Raw genomic sequence first — 13808 nt, 5'->3', positions numbered from 1 at the left:
AGCAAAACCACACACCTTATATAAATAATAAGACTGGAAACAAATTACCATCATCCTTTAACACCGCCTCTCACTAACTAAAAACAAGTATAACAAGCAAATTTAAAATTCGGTATGCCTTTTAAATACCACAATTCTGGGTAAGAAGAAAGCAAAATTCAACCACAAAATAAGGAAAACAAAGGCTTGATTAACACAGGATAACATGAAATTAATATAGGATATACTTTATTTTAACGTTACACAAGGACTTATAATTACCTTCTTGGAGTTACTTTTGTGTTTAGAACTGAACCTTGTAACATAACATTACTAAAATACAATAAAAACTTATGTAATCTTGGTGAGGAAAAGGTCCTTGTAAACATGATACCAAAAGCAGAAAATATAAAGAAAAAGCTTGATAGATGTGACTACATAAAAACTTTAAACCTGTGACTTTCAAAATCAAAACAAAATATTATAAATATATTTAAACAAAATACTATAAATATAATTAAAAGGCTGACAATAGGTGAAAAAGGTGAAGAGGAATAAGAGGTACAAACTTCAAGTTATAAAATAAGTAAACCACAGAGATATAGTGTACAGCTCAAGGAATATAGTCAATAAAAAAGAAAAAATAATTAGGGCAAAGACTTGTAATGTATATTATAAAGAGTTGGTTATAATATATAAAGAACACATAAATCAATAGAAAAAAATCCCCCAAACATCCCAAAGGCATACAGGCAAAGCACATGAACAGTCACTTCACAAAAGAAATACAAATAGACAAAAACCATGCCTTTTTCTTCTTTTTTTGAAAGGCCAACCTCATTAGTAATCAGGGAAATACAAATTAAAAGACACCAGTTTGCTCCCTTCTGATTGCATCCCCCTACACTGCCATTGGGAGTGTAAATTAACCTTTCTGGCAGATAATCAAAAGCCTTAAAGGGCCAAGAATAAAGCTTATTTTAAATTCATCACTTACTTTCAATATATGTTCCAAAATCTCCCTCTAATTACATAAATTTCTCCTCGGTACTTTGAACCATTTTCTGTTAATGTTATTTTTGTTTTGGTCATGCAACTATTTTATCATCATAATTGGAAAATAATGCCAGTATCTAGGAGGGTGTAACAAGCTTCTCAGCAGGCCTTGGTTTTCCAATATCTCTTTCAGAAAACTTTCAGGGGTGAGGGACTGCCTGGTACCTAAAATGTAATATTCACAACACAGAGGTTCTCAAAAATGAAGTTATGTGAAAGGATTTACAAACCAAACTCATGTAACACATATAAAGTAGTCTGTCTCTTCTAGAACAAGGTGGGATAATAAATTAAACCACATGTATTGAAGTATTTACATTATGTGAATGAATAATGTAATTAATAATTCAATAAACTCAAAATGACCACCTAATATTCAAATATGAAAAGAGAAATGCAAAGAAAAAGACAGAATAAATCTGAAAACACAACTTACCCTGTTAATAGACTCATTCTCCAAGGAGCGTGAATTATATTTAGAAGTTGGTGCAGAAGCCATACTGGAAACTCTATCAAAAAAAGACGACATTCAATATCAACTGAATTGTATGCAATTTCAGACATATGTAACACCTGATATTTAAATATTGCAATTGAGAACCAACAGTACTACACTTTACAGGCCCTATTTCCATTGTAGTCTCCAATGGGATTGACACACACAAAGGACTAAGCACAGCACAGGGCATAGGACAGGGCTCTGGTAAAGGTGGAGGGCACTAAGGAAGAAAAAGAAAGGGCAGCTAGCTAAGTATGCATGGGGAGTCCAGCGGAAGATAGCACACATATTCTGGGACTTTTTATTCATAGCAAATTGTCATCTAAAAGAACATAATGTTAATAATTGTGCAAATTTCCACACTTCTTAATTTTTAAAGATTATTTAGAGGCAGCAGAGCAATAAAAAGAGTAGACAATTGAACTCACAGTATTTTCCCCTTTAAGAATTCTATTTTCTCCAAATTAAGGCAATCTGAAGTGGCATGAATTTGATGAAAATCAAATTAGTAAGATTTGATTTAATCAGTATTTTCTAAACATATACTTCATTTAAATAATGCATATTCATCACAATTCGGACATAAATGAAAGCATCATGTTCAGAACATAAACAGTATCTTAAAGCAAGATTTACTCTTGTGAAGATTATAACAACAACAGGAAACTAAGTAATGTTTTGGTTACTTTATTTATCAAATTTAATGACAGAAAGACACACTGAAGTCACAGGGAGCTACAAAGCATCCAAGTCAACAAGGTGATTGTCGTTATTTGTGGGATCTTTTCCCCAGGCTCATTAAGTGAGTAACCACTTGCTAACAAAATCCAGTATGGAGAATATCAGCACAAAACCTAGTGATCTGATAGCTTCACAGTGTCAGTCACTGTCTTTAAGTAAGGTCCAAGAGCCCAGCCGGGCATAGGTCAGCGGTTGAGCGTTGACCTAGGATCCAGGCGATCAGGGTTCGATTCCCGGTCAGGGCACATGCCCGGGTTGTGGGCTTGATCAATGACTCTCTCATCATTGATGTTTCTGTCTCTCTCTCTCCTTTCCTCTCTCTGAAATCAATAAAGATATATTTTTTTTTAAAAAAAAAGTAAGGCCCAAGAGAGATGACAAGATGCAGATAAGGGCAACCACCAGGATGAAGACAGAGAGGTGGCCAGGTGAGGACAATCTTAAAAGATTAGTACTGCCGGTTCCCCACCCCCCGAGTTCAGCTCTCCAAGGGCAAGGCTTCGGGCCTGTCTGGGTCATGGCTGTATCCCGGCACACGGTTGACACTCCTAACTATTTGGCAAATGAATGAATATGTGCAAAATACACAATATTGTGAAACATCACGATGGGGTTAGATGGTATATTGGTTCACCAAAACCCAGAACACTGGAACTAGGGAACTACTGCTGAGGCTTAAAAATTAACAATTACAATACTTCTTTATAAAAAGCAATACTAAACTTCAAAAACCTAAAATGACTAAGACATGGCACAATCTAAAATTAGAAATAAATTTTTAAAAGATTAATGAATGATAACTCTAAACTGAATTAAATTCAGACAAAATAGCCTTGAAAAACCTCTCTAACCTTAAATTCAAATCCCAGCAAAATAACCCTTTATTCTGAGACAGTAGAATGGATGAGACAGATTAGATAGAGCAAGTTTTTGCCCTAAAATTATTTTATTGACTAAACAAGATTATATATTGGGGGATTTTCTTCAGTAACAGATATAAAATTACTTTGTAGTAATCAAATACTATAATATTAAAACATTTAACAAGTCAGTGTTTATAAACAAAAGTTAAATTACTACTATAAAGTCAATAGGAGAAATTTAAAATGTTAGGTTATACAGTCAACTCAGTTTTCACCTTCCTGTTCCTGTTTATAAACCATAACAGATGAATCTTCCTGTTTTCTTCAATCCTCACTTAAAAATTTCAATTTAAAATGAACTAAATATAATAGAGGAAAGTCCTCACTTTCCCCTTATTTTTAACTACATTATTGAGACACAACTTACATGTTATACAACTCACTTTTTTCAAGTGTACAATTTAATGACTTTTAGTATATCAACGGAGTTGTGCAACCATAACCACAATCAACTTTAGAACATTTTCACCACCCCAAAAGAGAAACCCCATACCATTATTAGTCACTCATCACTCCCCATTCTCCCAGCCCCTAAGCTACAATGAATTTGCTCTCTCTATAGATTTGCCCATTCTGGACATTTTACATAAATGAATTCACATAATATGTAGTCTTTATGTTTAACGCCCTCATTTTTAGGGGTACACTACAAACTCCCCAAAACAGAAATCCAAGGGGCCAGGTAACATGGGTCAGTTTCATGATGAGGTTCGCTGTAAAAGCTCATCAGTGAAACTCTTTTTGTTGAATGGTTCCAGTTATTTTTGAAATACACAGAAGCTGAAACAGTATAATGCTGGAAAGCACAGATGTTGGAGCTGACTCCATTCAAATTCTGACTCTGCAATTCACTATTTGACCTTGGGCAGGTTATTTAACTTCTCTGGCCTTAGGTTGCTATTGTTTATTTTACTGCAGCATAGTTGGGAACCAAATGAATGAAGTAATACATATGAAGGTCTTAGAACAGTGCCTGGTATATTTGTTAACAAATTATTATCATATTTTCAATTATGAAAGGATAATTATTGAATGCTCACACCATAACCTATTCTTCTACAAATTAGTCCTGACCCTATAAATACTAGGAAGAAAGATAACGACTACTGGGATAGTACATGGCTAGTGGTGACCTAGTTATAAAACTTCTCTTAAAAAGTACATGAAAATAGCCCTAGCTGGTTTGGCTCAGTGGTTAGAGGGTCAGCATGCAGACTGAAGGGTCCCAGGTTTGATTCCAGCCAAGGGCATGTACCTCAGTTGCAGGCTCGATCTGGGGCACATGTGGGAAGCAACCAATCAATGTCTCTCACATCGATGTTTTTCTCTCTGTCTCTCTCCCTCTTCCCCCCTCTTCCACTCTAAAAAATCAATGGAAAAAATATACTCGGGTGAGAATCAAAAAAAAAAAAAAAAAAAAGTACATGAAAATAATGTCTCATTAGGACCAGAGGAAGCAGTGTAGTGATGTGTAAAATGTACTAGATGGATGAGCACAGGCCCTAGGCTGTTTTGAACTTATTAAGCATGGAAAGTTCATCCATACCTTCATCTATAAAATGTCTATGTTGGTCTAAATGCAGTTCATTAATAATTCAAGAAACTATAGTGAAGTTTACAAAAGTCAGCTACCCTTTTGGTTACAGAGTATTTTGCCCAAAGCCCCTAAAGCTCAAGTTTTAATGTTTTTTATTTTAAAAATGTTGAATTGGGGCTACCTTGGCTTTAAAGTGAAAACTGAAACTTAATTCCCTATATATGTGCTAATTAGAAGATTCTAACCAAAAGTAGACTTCTATCATTTTTATCCTAAAGACAACTTTTGTGATGATTTAAGCCCAATCTTCCCTATTACGGATGACCAGGAGAGCCTAGAGGGTGTGTAACAAGGCCCTGGCATGAGTTAGTGGCGGGGCCAGCTCTAGCCTGGGCCTCTTGACCAACACTGTAATGTACTTTCCACCCAGAGAAAAGTAATTCCAAATGGTCTCTATTTTGAAAAAAATAAATAAAACAATCTGTTAAATGTGACTGGTCCCAAGCTCAGCAGAGAAGAAGTTTTAGAGTAAGACTCATAGTTAAGAAAACTCAACTCATCTAGGCAAGAAATCTTTGGGGTTCCCAACCTCCTTCAAATAAAAGTGGCATTATTTAATTAATCAAATTTTTAAGTCACAATGTGGCTGTAATTGTGTCTTTCTTTAAATTCAAGACAAATAGCCTCAATGGTCTCATGGTATCCCCTTGTCTCCCCCAGTTTCCCACCCTCCTCTCTCCCCCCCCTCACTGTGTCTTTGTCTTCTCTCTGCCTCTCTCCATCTCCTCTTCCTACCAGTTACCAACTTTCAGATATCTGTTACTACTATGTACCTCTACCCACCAAAATACAATGACCCACCAGATGGGGATTCTGGTCTGTTTTATTTACTGCTTCATTTACAACACCTCTAACAGTGACTAGCTGGCTCCCAGTAAGTATTTAATAGGTATTTGTTAAATGAATGAATGAACTGGGCAATAAAGATCTGGCCAAAGAACTTAACTGTTGTTTGGCAAATGTTTCATTTAAGCCAGAAATTCATGCTGGCTTAAAAAATGGTAGAACAAATATTTGGCTAATCAAGGCATGATGGCTCTGGGCAGCAGAATGGCAGCATTAACGTATGCCGCCTTGAAGCAACTGCGCTAAAAAAGAACTTGAACACTACCATCCTGCTTCCCAAGAAATAGATATTTCAAAGTAAGCCCCCCAAACCTCTTCCATCATGCCCTTCTTCCAGACTAAGAAACTGTTTCACTCTCTGTTGAATATGAAAAATAAGATTCCACAAAACACCTGCAGCAGACATAACTATAAACATTTTCAAACAAACAAGGCCATTTTTACCCTATTGTAAAAATCTAAAAGCAGTAGAGTCCGAAAATAAGTTTGACCTCCACCTCACAGTGCCTTTGCAAGCAAAATCTAAACTCTAATGGGAGCTCTAGTGCCCATGGTCACCTGATTTGAGATCAGTGGGCCTCAATCAGTGGTTTTTTTGAACTTTCCATGTACCAACAGTGAGAAAAGGTATGCAGACCTTCTCTCTGGATTTTCCTCAGAGTGCTTTCTTATTGTGTTGGCATTTAAATGAAGCTTAAGGATGGTCTTTCTCTGGAGGGTCCACTGAAAGCTACAGAAACCTACCCAGTCTGAAAACGGACTTCTAAAGCCTATCAGTGAGCAAGAACTTATGCATAAGTAAGTAGCCTCTGAGTCCAGAATTCCAGGTTCTTCTAAGGGATCTCTCTTTACTTGGAAGTCTGTTTTGAAAACAAATGCCAAATACTTAGGGCAGGCCCAATGCTCCTTTTGTTATAAATTTCTGAAAATCCCCTTTGCTAGCCTGAAATGAAAATCATAGATATTATCAACCTAAACACAATTTCAAAAAATAATATAATGCCTTAACTCCAGTATAAAGGAGAAATAAAAGGACACTGAATTATAATTAAATAATGTATATTTCAATGCATCACACTAAAAACAAAAACAACCTCCCCCCATTTCCAAGGTGGCCTCTAAGGGAAGTGTCACCTCTCCCCTATGAGTACCAATAGCAGAGAGTTCTGTTCTGTACCTGGAGTACCCGGAAACCCAGGATTCACTAAATCAACTTATTCTGACTTTTGCATTAAAGTTGCTCTGACTGTAGGACACCCAAACCATTCTCAGCACAAAAGAGAAATGGTCACATCCCAACCATTTTCAGATTGGTACACTATCAATTCAACTTCTACATTTGCCCACCCCACATGAAAACAAATGATGATCTGCAAAACTAGAAATGTATTTCATTTCTATACATTTTCCTTTGAACAGGGGGTTGATAAACTTTTTCTGTAAGGGGCAGACAGTAAATAGTTTAAGCTTTGTGAGCCATATAGATTCTGTTGCAGCTACTATGTTGTAACATGAAAATGGTCATAGGCGATGCAGAAATGACAGTGTGTGGCTGTATTTCAGTAAGACTTTATTTACAAAAACAAGCTGTCACCCTCTGCCTTAAACTATTAAAATAAATTATTTCCAAGTGAACTTCCCTCAGCCAAAGCAAATAATAATTGTGCCCTTTTCAACTAAAATATAAGCTATTAACCCCACCATTCATAGCTTATACCTTGTAAAAATGTGCTATGACAAGCTGCAAAACTGAGCCATGTAGTTGACAAAAGGAGGGAATTCTGTATTCAGACCAGTTTGTCACCTGATTAATAATAATAGTCTTGCAACCCTGGACAAACTGTAGTTCCCTATGAAATGGACATGATACTACCTACCTCATGAAGTTGCGATGAGGAACATGTAAAGTGCTGGCATAGCATATGGCAAAACCAAGGCACTGCAATACCAGGGCCCTTCCTCCTACAGGAGATGTTTTCATGAACTCTAAGTCATTCCTCAAACTGGCACTAATATACTTGGCTGGATTCTTCATAAAATACATGATATCTAACACTGCCTAACTATTCTACATACACATTTTCTAAGAAGATCCATATAATCTTGGCAAGGCTCTGAACAGCTTTAAAGCAACTTATCCTCAAAGCATGCCTACTTCCATTAAAAAAGTTAAACACTCGAGTCCTAGCCCAGGGAAACTTTCCATGGGATCCCTAACATGGACACCTCGTCTTATTACCTTCTATTCTAACTCAAGAATCTAGAAATACACTAGAGGTATCTTAGAGTAAATATAACTGTATTTATTCCAAAATAGTACCCCCCTGTCAAAGTAAATTGCTTATTGTCCAAATAGGCACATGCAAAACATATGCATTAGAGTTTCTCAATTTGTTTTGGTAACATCAAACCTCAGGGCTGAAGGGGATTTGTTTTGATGATTCTCCTTTGGAAATTATGAAATATTACGTAGTATTTCATTTAGGAACTCACTCTCTGGATCATTTTGATATTTATTATTCATTTTAAAGATCACAATATACTTACTTTTACTTCATTATATGTTCCAAAGACCTTTGGCTAAAAAAAATATAACTTAGACCCAGTGAAAAATGTATCTTGAATCATTTTTTCCAGTGGTTAGTGATGGATTTGAGCTGATCCATTCACCCTATTACTTGGTCCCCTCTGAACTAATGGCATATCTTCAAGACAGCTGAATGGCTTTAGAGGCATAAGCTGTGGCTATAGAAGAGTAACTTAAGAAATGCTTCATAACTTGAAATTGATATGCTAAATAAACTATTAAAAAAGTCAACCACCAACAGGTTAACTTTTTTAATACAAAAAGGCTACCTAGTAATATTACATACATTTAAATGGGTCTTTATTAAATTTGCCAATGGATTTTGTAACCGTCAGATACCTGCCAGTAAACAAAGTTTTAAAATAGAAACAAGATCAAGTTCCCCATCCACCTGTCAATTCCCAAACTCATGAACCCAGCTGATCTGCTCCATGACAAAACTGTATTTTGTTTAACTATTTTCCCGTTAGAAACTGTTCCCAGAAAGTACACTTTAACTTTATAAGTAAAAAGTACCTTAAGCAAAAGTTAACTAATTTTTGATGGTAAGAGTAAACACATGCAAACAGTCATAGCTATAATAGTAATGAAGATGCCAATTCAAAGCATCTCCTACTTTCCAAGGACCTACTGAGACTGAGCATTACTGACAAATATTCCTCTAACTGTAATTAGTGGTGAAGGGGGAGGAACAGAAAGGAACTAAAGAGAAGATTTGCAGTTTTTAGAAAAATAAAGAAAAGAGAAAAGACTGGAGATGATAATCTGCCATTCAGACCAATTCCTCCAGGCACTTTCACTGGAAGAAGCAGAAATTTTGCTGGCATAGGGTTCTTATTTACCTGCTTCAAGATACACAAAGCTTTTCCTGACCTCCTCATACACATGCATACACACACAACCCTCACTTCTCTGTACACTGTACAAACTTCTAATATTTCACTTGTCATGCTGTACTGTTTATTCATTGACATTTTGGGTTTCTCTGTTAGATCTGAGCTTCCTGAGGGTAAGGGCTATTTCACATTGTGGCACCAGCACAGAGCAGCTTGAGCATTCATACAGTCAATGAATAACTGAATACAGTATTGCCCTCATACTTTCATGACTGTGGAGACACCAGCCTTCAGCCATTAAAGGTACTCCAGCTTCCCTCTCTAGGGCTGATTTTTGTGTTTATAACTCATTTGCATATCTGTGTAATTTTCCACATATGTAGCATATATCCCTAAATATTATGTTGATTTTTAATTTTTATATATAACTGGAATTGTTACACATTCTTCTGCCCCTTGCTTTTCCTGGGCAGTACTGTTGTGAGAGCCATAAATGTGAATGTGTGGAGTTGTGCTCTGCTCATTTTCACTACTGCATAGTAGTCCATTGTTCCATACTTTGTTTGCCATTCTCTTCTTAGCAGTTATTTGAACTGGTTCCAGGTTTCCCTATTACAAACAGTGCTGTTATGAACAATCTTGTAAATGTTTCCTACTTCCAGCACAAGTTTAAGAGCTCCAATGTCTTTTTTGTGCCGGATTTTCCAATACCTTTGTCTTCTCTTGCAGCGTGTGTGTGTGTGTGTGTGTGTGTGTGTGTGTGTATAAAATCAAACTATATTGAGAAGATGGCTAATGGATGAAAATGTAGGCAAATCAACCATTTGTGATTAAATGAAAAATAAAAGCCAGTGTTGTCAACACTCTAATTCAAGCAACAAGGGGAAAAAAGGAAAAAGAATGGATGGGCAATGTCTGAGTTTCCTGGAGCTGCTGAAACAAAGTGACACAAACTGGATAGCTTAAAACAGAAATTTCTTCTCTCCCATTTCTGGAGGCTACAAGCCTGAAATCAGGGTGTCATCAGGGCCATGCTTCCCTGAAGGCTCGATGGGAGGGTCTTTCTTGCCTCTTTCAGCTTCTGGTGGTTGCAACAGCAGCACTTCCATCTCTGTGTCTGTCATCACATGGCCTTCTCTGTTTGTCTCTACATGGTGTTCTCCTCTAAGGACACCAGTCCTATTGGATTAAAGGCCCACCATAGTCCAGTGTGACCTTAGCTAGTTGCATCTTGTTTGTCTACTACAATATTACTTTGTATCATGGAAGAGTTTTTGCAAACTACATTTAAAAAAGAGGAAAAATTTTATTACTAGTAGACAAAAATAGAATAAATACCCCATGAGGCACAACTATGATGTAGTGAGGTCTTTGTTAAACTACCCATCAGCCATCAGTGTGTATGTAGCTAGATGAGTTATTCTTCAAAGTAATCCCTTTAGATCAGGGGTGGGGAACCTTTATTCTGCCAAGGGCCATTTGGATATTGATAACATCATTCGCGGGTCATACAAAATTATCAACTTGAAAATTAGCTATGAGAGGGAGAAACAAGATGGCGGCATAGGCAACAGCTGTACCCGCTGCCTCCCACAACCACATCAAAATTACAACTAAAATACAGAACCACCATCACTCACAGCCTCCTGAAATCTAGCTGAACAGAAGCCCTACAACAAGGGAACTGAAGAAGCAACGAGACTGGTAGGAGGGGCGGAGATGAGGGCGGATCCGGGGTGGATCTCTGAGACTCAGCCACAGGCCCACACTCGGTGCAGCGGTTTAAACCCAGGAGGGACATCTCAGGGTGGAGGCTTCCCGTAGGAGTGAGGGGTCCCAGCCCTACATCGGACCCTCAGCCCAGGACTCTAGGGCCAGGAAGAGAAATCCCCAGAACTTCGGGCTATAAAAACCAGCCTGAGGGTCATGGAGGCTACGGGAGTCCCAGGAAGCTCCTCTCAAAGGGCCCGCACATGCCCGGCTGGGCGTGGCTCATGGGTTGAGCATCAACCTAGGATCCAGGTGATCGGAGTTCGATCCCTAGTCGGGTTGCACACATACCCGGCTTGCGGGCTCAATCCCCAGCCAGGGGCATGCAGTAGGAAGCCGATCAATGACTCTCTCATCATTGATGTTTCTATCTCTCTCTCTCCCGCTCCTTTCCTCTCTCTGAAATCAATAAAGATATATATATATTTTTTTTTTAAAAAAAAAGGGCTTGAGCAGGAATTCATTCAGACGCGCTCCCTCTGAGCCCCAGCACCAGGCAGCAGCTTGAAAGGAAACTGTAACACTTGGGGAGGAACTAACCTGCCTGAAATTGGGGCAAGAGGTGGAGGGGCAGCTTTCTCCCAGAAAGAAGAGCTGGCAGAGGCCGCTGTTCCTGTGGCGAGCCCTTCCTGACAGAGCCGGCAGGCAGGTACCATATTTGAATCGCCAGCACCTGACTCACACCTTTGGCCCTGCCCTGGTGATTCCCAGAGGCCCCACCCCTTCCCACCTGCAAGCTCATCCAAACCACTTCCAGTGGCTTTCTGAGCAAGTGGCTTCTTGAGCCTTACGTGTAGGACTTTCTTAAAATCTCTCAAACAAGCAGCAGAGTGCCCCATATGGCTTGATAAGTGGTCCCAGGCCTGGCACTAGTGGCAGCCTCATAGCTTGGCCTCTCCTGGACAACGCCAAGCCCAGCACAAGTAGCAGCCAACTACAGTTTGCTGTGTAGCTCATGCTGGGTGGCCCTGGGCAAGGCATTGGCACAGGCTGACTTTGCACCTCCCAGGAGGCCCCAGAGACAGTGTACCTGGTGGTCAAACTCGACCACACTGGATTACAACCCTACCACATCCACGAGTGACACACGCAGGGGGCGCACTTAGTGAACACCAAAGCTCCACTGAAGTAAATCCTGCTCGATAGGGGTGTCGCCAGCACAGCAGCACTTTGGCTGCAGTTGCAGCTGGTCCTCACAGCCGACTGGCCTGGGGGCCAATTCCTCCCAGTGACACGAACAGCAACCAAGGCTAAACTATAACAGGACAGCGCACACAGCTCACACAGGGGAGCACTTAGAAGGCCCAGCTCAGGTGACTGGGGAGGCTGAGCCACGGGAGCCTACAGGACACCTACTACAACACAGAGCCACTCTACAAATTCCAGGAGACACAGCAGCTCTGCCTAATACACAGAAACAAACACCGGGAAGCAGACAAAATGTGGAGGCAAAGAAACATGTCACAAAGGAAAGAACAGAAGAAATCTCTAGAAAAGGAACTAAATGAAATAGATCCAAGCAAGCTAACAGATACAGAGTTTAGAATTTTGTTTATAAAGATACTCAAGCATATTAGTAAGAGTATTACGAAAACAAGTGAGAAAATCGATGACATAATAAAGCACCAATTTGAAATGAAGGCTACACGAACTGAAATGAAGAATAATTTACAGGGAATCAACAGGATGTTGAGAATCAAATCAGCAATTTGGAACATAAGGAAACAAAAAAAACCCAACCAGAAGAGCAAAAAGAAAAAATAATCCAGAAACATGAAAATAGTAAAGGAGCCTCTGGGACAACTTAAAGAGGCCCAACATTCATATTATTGGCGTGCCAGAAGGAGAAGAAAGAGAGTAAGAAATTGAAAACCTATTTGAAAAAATAATTACAGAAAACTTCCCCTGCCTGGGGAAAGAAACAGACTTACAACTCCAGGAAGCACAGAGGGTCCCAAACAAGAGGTACTCAAAGAGGCCCACAGCAAGACACATCATAATTAAAATGCCAAAGGTTAAAGACATAGAAAGAAACTTAAAAGCAGCAAGAGAAAAGCAGTTAGTTACCTACAAGGGAGCACCCATACGACTGTCAGCTGATTTCTCAACAGAAACTTTGCAGGCCAGAAGGGAGTAGCAAGAAATATTCAAAGTGATGAAAAACATGGAACTACGACCAAGATTGCTCTACCCAGCAAAGCTATCATTTAGAACTGAAGGTCAGATAAAGAGCTTCACAGATAAGAAATAGTTAAAGGAGTTCATCACCACCAGATTAGCAGTACACGAAATGTTGAAGGGTCTTCTTTAAGAAGCTAATGAACAAAAGAATCTGATGAACTAAATAGATCCAGAGACATCGACGCAGGCAACAGAGGATCATATTTCAGAGGAAAGAGGGAAGGAGGGCAGGAAGAGATTAACCAAAGAAGTTATATGCATATATGCTAACCCATGGACACAGTGAATAATGAGGTGAAGGCCTGGGGAGGGGGTGGGAGCGAGGTGGAGGGGGTCAACTGGGGGGAAAAATGGGACACCTGTAATACTTTCAACAATAAAGATAAATTTTAAAAAATAATAATTAAAAAAATAAAAAGAAATAGTAAAAGCCAAAAAAAAAAAAAAATTAGCTATGAAAAAAACTCCTACATTTATTGAATTTCGAGTCCCGCCTGCAGTTGCCTTGTCAGGGACTGGACAAATGATACGGCCCACAGGCCAGACGTTCCCCACCCCTGCTTTAGATGGTGTTCACTTATTCCATCAACATTGTCACTATTCCAAGCATTCTTCCAATCCCTTTTTTGAAACTGATTTCAGAGTTTTTAAAATAATTTTTTTAAAATATGTTTGTATTGATTTTGGGGGGGGGGGAGAGAAACATCCATTAGTTGGCCTCCTGTATGCACTCTGACCAGAACCAAACCTGCAACCTGAGTATGTGCCCTGATCAGGAATCAAACCAGTGACC

At 38.9% G+C, this 13808-nt stretch overlaps 1 protein-coding gene across 5 annotated transcripts in view; it reads right to left on the bottom strand.

The window, feature by feature from the left end:
• The window catches only part of MTM1 (myotubularin 1), a 115330-nt gene that overhangs the window by 89045 nt on the left and 12477 nt on the right, over positions 1-13808 (bottom strand). For all 5 annotated transcript variants that reach the window (XM_081124977.1, XM_081124978.1, XM_081124979.1 and 2 more), the window contains exon 2: positions 1472-1544. In XM_081124977.1, the coding sequence (XP_080981103.1) occupies positions 1472-1534 (63 nt within the window). In that variant the 5' untranslated portion in view covers positions 1535-1544. The remainder of the gene's footprint in view (positions 1-1471; positions 1545-13808) is intronic.

The sequence above is a fragment of the Miniopterus schreibersii genome (assembly GCF_964146895.1).
Source record: "Miniopterus schreibersii genome assembly, chromosome: X".
NCBI classification, from domain to species: domain Eukaryota; kingdom Metazoa; phylum Chordata; class Mammalia; order Chiroptera; family Miniopteridae; genus Miniopterus; species Miniopterus schreibersii.
This window is presented reverse-complemented; position numbering and strand designations above follow the sequence as displayed.